Source organism: Leuresthes tenuis, unplaced genomic scaffold (assembly GCF_036924035.1).
Source record: "Leuresthes tenuis unplaced genomic scaffold, fLeuTen1.0.hap1 SCAF_5, whole genome shotgun sequence".
NCBI classification, from domain to species: Eukaryota; Metazoa; Chordata; class Actinopteri; order Atheriniformes; family Atherinopsidae; genus Leuresthes; species Leuresthes tenuis.
In genome coordinates this window covers 33,392,951-33,401,521 of record NW_027325359.1, presented here as the reverse complement: position 1 = coordinate 33,401,521, position 8,571 = coordinate 33,392,951, and the positions used below count along the sequence as shown (strand labels likewise).

Genomic DNA, 8,571 nt, shown 5'->3' with positions numbered 1-8,571 from the left:
GGAGCCTTGCGTCCGATCAGTGAGACACGGGAATTCCGTAGTGTTTCATGGTTTTGCAGATTCTTTTTTTCTTCAGTTTTTAAACAAATTTGTAAATGCACATGCGTTGGTCAGCCTTTATAAGACGACCTTTAAGTCCTCTAACCAGAAGAGCACCTAAAAGATTTCTGAGGAATGTAGACATTAATCCCACCAGTTTCCACAGAAAGCAAGCCCTTTCTAATTTGTCCTAATTTGCCTTCCATATCTTGGTATATACTGAATAGATTGTAAAAGCCCAACCCTAAACTTGACGTATCCAAAGTGCAGTTTAATTTTTTTCACCCTTTTTTTTTGCAAATCAGAGAACCTCAAACATCCCTACAGTGAGATAATAATTACTCCACTTCTGTGAAAGGAGGTATAATTCATATCCTCTACCTGAAGGGTCATTGCATATTATAAAGCTCAAATGTGAGATGCAAAGTATAGAACAACAATACATCAAGTGACAATGGTAGTCTTCACAGTTTAAGTTATATCTTCCTGGAGAATGCGGGCATTGATCCCGCTACCTCTCACTTGCGCTTGCTGAGTTCCGTCAATTTCGCCAAAGTAAGCCCAAAGTAAGCCCACATTAGCCAATCACGTCTCCCTGTGGCTTACTTTTGACCAATCACGTCTCCTCCTGTGGGCTTACTTTGGGCTTACATTTGACCAATCACGGTTCTTCCCTCTGCTGGCTTACTTTTGACCAATCAGCGTTCCTCCCTCTCCTCCGTCATATTTTGAAGCATTGCGGTCAGGCAGTTCTCGTCTCTCCATCTATCGCTAAGGTAAGTCGTCCTGTTTCATTCCGTTATCGACTGTAAACTTGTATGCTTTTCTACCGTTAATAAATAGCAAAGGGTGTTTCTAAACTTAGCATAAAATGCAAAATTATTGCAAAATATAAAAAGTTAAAAGTATGCGATGATTATGTGTGAATTATGAGCGAAGCGCTGTTTTATGAAAGCCGAAAAAACGGATGAATGAATGAATGAATGGATGGATTGATGGATGGATGGGTAGTTGGATAGTTGGATAGATGGATAGATGGAGTAGTGCCAGGAGAGATGTCCAAATATTGACAGTTGTGTTTAGAAAAATGTAGCTAGTTACAGGTAACATGTGGCTAGGAGTAAAACGTTGCTGTCATGCTACCATATGACACGAATAAGTGCCGGTTACAGTTACAGAGTACAGTTAATAAATGTCACAGCAATTATCTTAGGCCTTAATGATGTTATGCTGCGTGCCTTAAAGCCCATATGGACAGATATACTGTATGTACTGAAAGTTAGCCTAATGGCATTTTCCATGGTCCTGTGGGGAGGTTGCGTGATGTTAATGTGGCGTTAATCCACGGATCTGATTCGCTGATTTTACTTCTGATTGAAAGAAAGATAAATAACCACCAGGTCCTCAGGCTAAGTGTGGAAAAGAAGCTCTGGCTGCACCCCCTGCTGTTTTTCACACCTCTGTGTTACAGCAGGTGCGAGGGTGTTGGGTGGGGGCGTGGCATGGATGGGAAGAAAAACACTTTTCCTCAGCTCTGTCACTGTGCCTCTTGCAAGTACCCATGGGATGTAACAGCCTCTGTTACAGTTTAATTTACACACTTTTCCTTATTTTCATTCACAGAATGTATGCATATCCAGTTTTTCGCCGCCAGTCAGCCAGTTCAACCAGACTTCTCATGGCGCCGTCGGAGGAGGCAAAGAGGTTTGGCAGTGTCAGGCCTGTAAGGGCGAAACCCAAAGAGGAGGTGCTGGCAGAGGCCAGGACTTTTGTCACTGGCCATGGTGGAGACCAAACTGATGACTTTTTAGTACTGGCTCACTGCCAGCTTCAGTTTGGTATGTACCAAGGCCAGAGATTTAGATGGCTCCTGGAGCACAATCTTAGCTATGCACTATATTTAGTGGATAGTATCTCGAAAGAAAGAGCACAGGAAAACCCGCTAGCACAAAATAAACAGCTTTTCCTGCAGTACACTTCCCAAATCAGAGAGATGACAGAGGAACTGGAGAAGTTTAGGAAGAAGCAGGACATGCAGGCTAAAGCACAGGAAACTGGAGACCCGGGCTTTTTGATGGTGGAGTTTGGAGAATTTAAGGGCCGCTCCATGAAGGAGGTTTATGAGGACCACAGCAAGGAGGCCCAGGCCCTCATTAATTACCTGGTCAGAGCAGATGCCCGGCCCAACACCAACATGGCCTTGTTCAAGGCATATGTCTTGAAGAGACGGACATCTGCCTCCACTTCCTCTGCACCTCCATCTGGAGCCTCCACTTCCTCTGCACCTCCATCTGCAGCCTCCACTTCCTCTGCACCTCCATCTGCAGCCTCCACTTCCTCTGCACCAGGACTCCAAACTGGTCCATGGAAAACTGCCACTGTGAAAGCGCTGTTGGCGCGGGGCAAACATTTGTCTCCCTCACAGCTGGCAAAAAAGCTGACATCACCAGTTAAACCCTGTGAGTAGGAGTTTGAACTTTGAATTTCCCCGACAGCAGTTCTACATGTGTGGCTTTACCATTTTACTTGACTACACAGACTTGTCCATTTTTTTCAGCTCCAGCACCACAGTGTCCCTTACCACCACCTTCCAAACCCCCGACCAAACAGCTTTTCTCTGCTGGTAAGTGCGCAGCATCTTGTGAACATTTGTCTCTGTGTGTTGTTAACAGTAGGCCTGATAGTTTTAATATTTGTTCATCAGGCACTTCTGAGGATGATGATGAGGAGCTGGTATCTGCTGCAGCGCAATGTGAAGCACAGCTAAATACAGGTGTGGCATATGACACAAATATTGTGTGAATGTTTAGTGACAACACTAAAAAGCATTTTGTGGAAAATTTCTACGTTTTAAATATATTTTTCTTCACAATACAGAAATATATCACATCAACCGGGATGCATTCTTTGAGTGCACTTCTTCCAAACCTTAAGGATGTACAAAGGTGTCTGTGTATTGTTATTTTGCTTATCCCTGCTCACTTCAACTTAACTCTGCACATCCGTGTGCTCTAAAACAATCACCTGAATTTTTCACAGTTACACCGCATGCTCCTCCCATTCACGCTTTAGCTCCCTCTAACTCCCTCTGCCTCCCTCTCCCTCTGAGCCCACAGGACGGTGAACATTCGTTGTTCTAACGATTAGAATAGTAGTCATTACAGTGTCTGTGTGCATGTTTCATATCTGTGGGCATCATTAATTCGACTGAATTCATTTTGCATAATTTTCCTTACTCTATTTCATTTAATTGTAACTTTTTAACATCATTTCATTTAAAATTCAGCTGTATTTACTTCATATTTCTTGCATCTAAAAGTTCCACTGGCTTTTTTGCATTTTAACACCATTTTTTTCAGTTTCTTTCTGTAGTATTTCTGCACTGCGCCTGTTTGTGAGCTGCATTTATGGCATCTTAATATGAAACGCAACAGTCAACCTAATATTGTTTTGCTGCCTGTTTGCCTCACTTCTCCTTCATTAGCTCTTGCAGCCACTGTGCACCTTGAGGCCTGTGCCGATCCTCCACCAGCAGCGATACCAGGTCTTGTCATTCATCAGCCACCAGCTGAGCTCCCAAGTCACTGGAAGGGTCAGCTTCCATCTTTCCAGCAGGAGTGGATTCGGCGCACGTTATTCAAGGCCAACCCACGAACCGGCAAGCCAGAGCTAGTGACCCCGCTGAAGCTTTGGTGGCATCCTCCTCAGGCCCCTCTCATACACACCCAGCCTCCCGCCTCACCTGACCAGTTCTTCTGTCGGCCAGTCTTCTTATGGATGCCCCAGAAGATGTGGCTGTTTCCTCTCGTCTGTGTCCGTCCAGCCTGTGGCAAGCACAGACTAACAGCAGCAGGGCTGTACCAAACAGTGCGCAAGGTTTTGGACATTGATGGGTGGTATGATCTTGCCACTGAGTATCTGGAGTGCAAACGCTGCTCTAAAAAGTATCCCGCTTGGTCTGAGGACATCTTAGGCCAGCTGGATATGGGCCACCGCAGCCAATTTCCAGCTTTGCTTACATACAGGTAATTCATAATGAATGTCAACCATTATGAGGTGCTTACATTTGTGTTGTTCTTTAGTCATTACACTCTTTATTTTCCTTAGATACTCATGTGACATCCGGGTGCTGAGGATGATGAGGGAGAGGACAATGGGCAACAGTGTGACTCAACTGTACAGAAAACTGCAGGAACAACACAGCGAAGCGTGGATGCAGCGTGTCCTGCAGTACCTGACAGCTTGTGAACCATTCACAAGGTCCTCTGTTGTGCACACCCCTGCATTCGCTGAGCCTCCCCTCTTACCAGCCCTTCCCAAGCCCAAGTGGCTGTTGGCTGTGTATGCCAGGGATGTTCTTGGGCGACTGCATGAGGTGAAGGCCAAAATAACCAGCATCTTTGGCTCTGTCCTCAAGATGGACTCCACAAAAAAGGTATCACAGCCCTGTTTATATGCAGAATTTTGAGTGTATACATAATGAATACTGATTTTAACTTTTTTTTTTTCTAATCTTTTCTAATTTTATCTTTTCTGAATAGGTTACCAAGAAACTTGCTGGTGCTGCTGCAGGTACAGCTGCCTGGTGCACTAATGTGGGCAACGAGCACGGTCAAGTTCTTGTCTCGGTCATGACAGCCGGTGAGGGACAGGCACTTGACGCGATGGCAGCTGGCCTAATGAAGCGGTACAGGGCGGCAGGAGAGGAGCCACCAAAAATAATGTACATGGACAGAGACTGCTGCAGTCAGCATGGCCTTTGTCGGGTGAAGGCCATGTTTGCAGAGTGGGATGAGCTTCAGGTGCGCCTTGATATCTGGCATTTCATGCGGCGGTTTGCTGCAGGCGTCACAACTGAGGCTCACCTCCTCTACAGCATTTTCATGGCACGCCTGTCCACGTGCATTTTCGAGTGGGATCCGGAAGATGTTGCTGCTCTTCGCCGTGCCAAGGAGAGTGAGCTGGCAGCGAAGAGGATTGGCCACATCTCGGAGGAGACGCTGACCACTCGCATTACCCGGAGGGAGTTGGCGCTGCACTGCAGGAGGAGGACCAGAGGGGTAGAGGAGACCACCAGACTGATTGGGTCACTGATCAGTCTGTTTGACAGTACAAGCGGGAAGGACACTCTGGGTGTTCCTCTGCTGGACCACGAACGGATCCAGCAGATATGGCAGGAGCAGAGGAAACACGTCGGCTGTATCCAAGACCCAGAGGACTTCCCGCTTTACATAAAGACGGGCACCCTGAAGAAAGGCGGTGTGGAGCTGTGCTGCTACAGGTGTGCCCGTGGCTCTACCTCCCTGGAGTCCTTCCACCTCCACTTAAACAGATTCATTCCAGGTATTGCATACATACGGGTTACTACCTATTTTTATTTTTTTCTCATTATCTGGTTGTAATTCTATTACACATTACAGATACTTCATAGCATATGCATGTCATATGTTCTGAATATCTAATGTGACAAATGCTTCTCTGTGCATTTACCCTTCAGGAACCAGTGCCAGTGATGCGCATATCCAAGCGTATCTTCTGGAAGGGCTGATGCGCTGGAATGATGACCGGATGGAGGACGCCGTGAAAGGAGCGCCTGCTTTCCGCTCCTATGGCAGTGCTCTGAGAGAGGCAGTGGACCAGCTCAGCCAAAGGGTGCTGCAGAGACGCTGGGATGAGCGCTACCGCACGCCTGGAGCATACACAGGCAAGACATTGTGCCCATTTCAACATGAAAAAGAACACCATGATTAATTTGATATTTAATGTCACTATTTATTAATCAGTTAAACCTTTAATGTATTAGAATAGAATAGACTATCTCAATATATATGTACAATGAGATTAAAAGCAACTCCTTAATCAGTGAATGTGAAGGTGCACAAGGTATCTTGATGCAGTGGGAAGGGAAAGTGTAGCTGCTGCTGAGCCTTCATGATGACCGCTGTGATGTTGTCTGTCCAGGAGATGTCAGCCGAGATGAGGACAAAATTATTAGATAGATAGTAGATTAGATTAAATATGAATTACTTTCTTTTTTCTGTTTTGTTTTTGTAGGTGAATTGCTGGGAATGGAGTATCTGTACAGCCAGACCGGCAATACACTGACTCCTGTGCTCCAGAACCCAGAGGAGGAGGACAGGCTGGTGCAGGAAGTCAATGATGAGGATGTACAGGATGAGGGGTTTGAAGAGGAGACCTTGAACGACATCACAGTTCCTGTGCTCCATGAGGATGACCCCTGTCGTGATCTGGTGAACAGGCCCTCATCGTTGATGACGAGTCCTCAGGCCTCTCCACCCCAGGCCCCTGCATCACCTGCTAATCTGCCGTCCACGTCACGTGATGGAGGACAACATTCTGCCGCCGCCCCTTCAGAGCTTCCTGACACTTCTCAGGCTGCTCTGAAGAGTGAAGGCAATCCGTCCAACGAGGCTCAGGTAAGACACATTAAGGGCTATTTAAATCCAATTACATTTTATTTCAGATATATTACTATTAATCGGTTTATTTATTAGGGAGTGGTCATCGGACCAGATGGGCTCGCTGGGTGGGACAAGGTCCAGGATCTCGCTGCTTATCTGGTGGGTCTCCGTGAGGCCTCTTACCTCACTGAGCTGCAGGTGACCCAGGTCATCCAGCTGTGGACAGCTCTCCCTGAAGGCGACAAAGAGCGGGTCAACTACCAGCCTCGTCATCAGCCGCGACTGACAAGTGGTCGTTTTAAGGCTCCTAAGCGGTCTGGAGTCACGCCGGGTGTGGAGAGTGTGAAGCGCTGCTTGATAGGACATCCTGGGGGGCCAGCACAGTGGCCCAGCACCAGCCGCTTGGTGGAGGCAATGTGCATAAGGCTGTGCACTTTGCACAAGACTACCACCAAGAAGGCTGGAGTTTCCACCCCCAGATGGTCCAAGATCCTGAGCGACTACCACCACATCCGGGACTTGGTGCTTAGCAGTCCCGGGGTCCTGGCAGAGACGATGATCCAGCTCTTTGAGCTAAATCAGAGGACACTCATTCAATGGTAGGTCAGGCACATTATTCACCTCAAATTGACTGAATAGTTCTCTAATGAATACATATCTAACAAAAAATGGTCTTCTCTCAGGTTTCAACGGCGACAGAAGAGCCAGGAGAAGAGTGTCCTTTCTCAGGGAATGGCTCCAACCAACCCGATTCCTCTGGCACCCGACCAGCTTCCACCACCAAAGGAGAAGCTGGGGCTCCTTCCCTCCACATCTGGCCCAAGACATGAGTTTGTCCTCCCTCCAAATCTGGAAGGACAGGCTCCTGTTCTGCGGCCAGGCCGACGGCCCGCTGCTGCCACCAGGGCACACCCTATTTTACCCTCCCCCAAGGCACCAGACCCTGCGCAGCCCATGTCACCACAGTTTGGCACTTTCATCATTAATCCAGTCAATACTGTGTCACTGGTACTGACAGCGTCTGGTGCCTCAACTTCTAGTGCGGGCCCAGCTCCACTAATTCAGTCCCCTGCTGCTCCTGTGTCCCGGTACACAGAGAGGAACAGGCGCCGGCGGGCTCTTGAGGAGGAGAGTGGAGTCCAAAAAAGGAAATATGTCAGAGGAGTCGGCTACAACACCTGTAGCCAGTGTGGCCACCCGAAAACAAAGGAGTTCGGGCACAGCCGTCACGGGAATGAAACATTCTGCTCGCGTGCCTCGAATGAAAAAACACTTGAAGAGTGGTTAAAAGAGAAAAGACCACCAGCAAAATAAATTACAACTGTTTTGCTTGTAAATATTGTATATCCATGTATAGAATGTATATAGTTTTTATGCTTTTACTTATTTATTTTTTTTACTTAGTGTACAGTTTTTTTTACTTTTCTGTAGTTTCACTTCAGTGTTTTATTAAAATGTCATTGCCTCATATACAGACAATAAAGACTCTTGATTCTTAAATATTTGTTTATTTTACTTATATGTCCATATACATTAAATCTGATTGTACCAACATTTAAGACATCATCAAAAAAGCTCCATATTGTCCCACAGCCTTTGAAGACACACTTTATTGTTATTATCATTACACAGAAACAGAAATAAACATTACAAGTCAATGAGGGGCATGTGATCTTAAAGCCAGCAATGTTCTTCATAATAAACACAAAATAATAAGTATGAATAAATACAATAACGTGACACTGTTATGGCATCAGTCTTATTATTATTATTATGGCTATTATTATTATAATAACAATAAACAGATAAGAATTACTTGTCATTGGGGGCATAGAATCCTAAAGCTAAAGCTATGTTCTTATAAGTATTAATAAGAATAAGTACACAGAATAAGTATTAATTAATACAATGATCAGAAATCGCAATCGGATTTCTGATCGCTGGGAAGCGTCATAGCTCTGTCCGGCAGATCTCCGGTTCGCATCTACCTCACGCCAGGTGACTCAATTAACATACAACTAACAATGTTCCATAATGCTCAGAGATATCGCCCGAATATAGCTGTAGGGAATAATGTCAATGATATTTCTTTATTCTTTATTTTTTTGGG

The 8,571-nt window shown here is 45.8% G+C and overlaps 1 protein-coding gene across 1 annotated transcript; it reads left to right on the top strand.

The window, feature by feature from the left end:
- The first annotated feature begins 1,647 nt into the window (after positions 1-1,647).
- LOC140306751 (uncharacterized) lies at positions 1,648-7,804 on the top strand. The gene is made up of 4 exons (XM_072385343.1): positions 1,648-1,743; positions 6,094-6,476; positions 6,555-7,060; positions 7,145-7,804. Exons 1-4 carry the CDS (start codon positions 1,668-1,670, stop codon positions 7,773-7,775), a joined length of 1,596 nt encoding a protein of 531 aa, XP_072241444.1. The 5' UTR covers positions 1,648-1,667; the 3' UTR covers positions 7,776-7,804.
- The last annotated feature ends 767 nt before the right edge of the window (positions 7,805-8,571 follow it).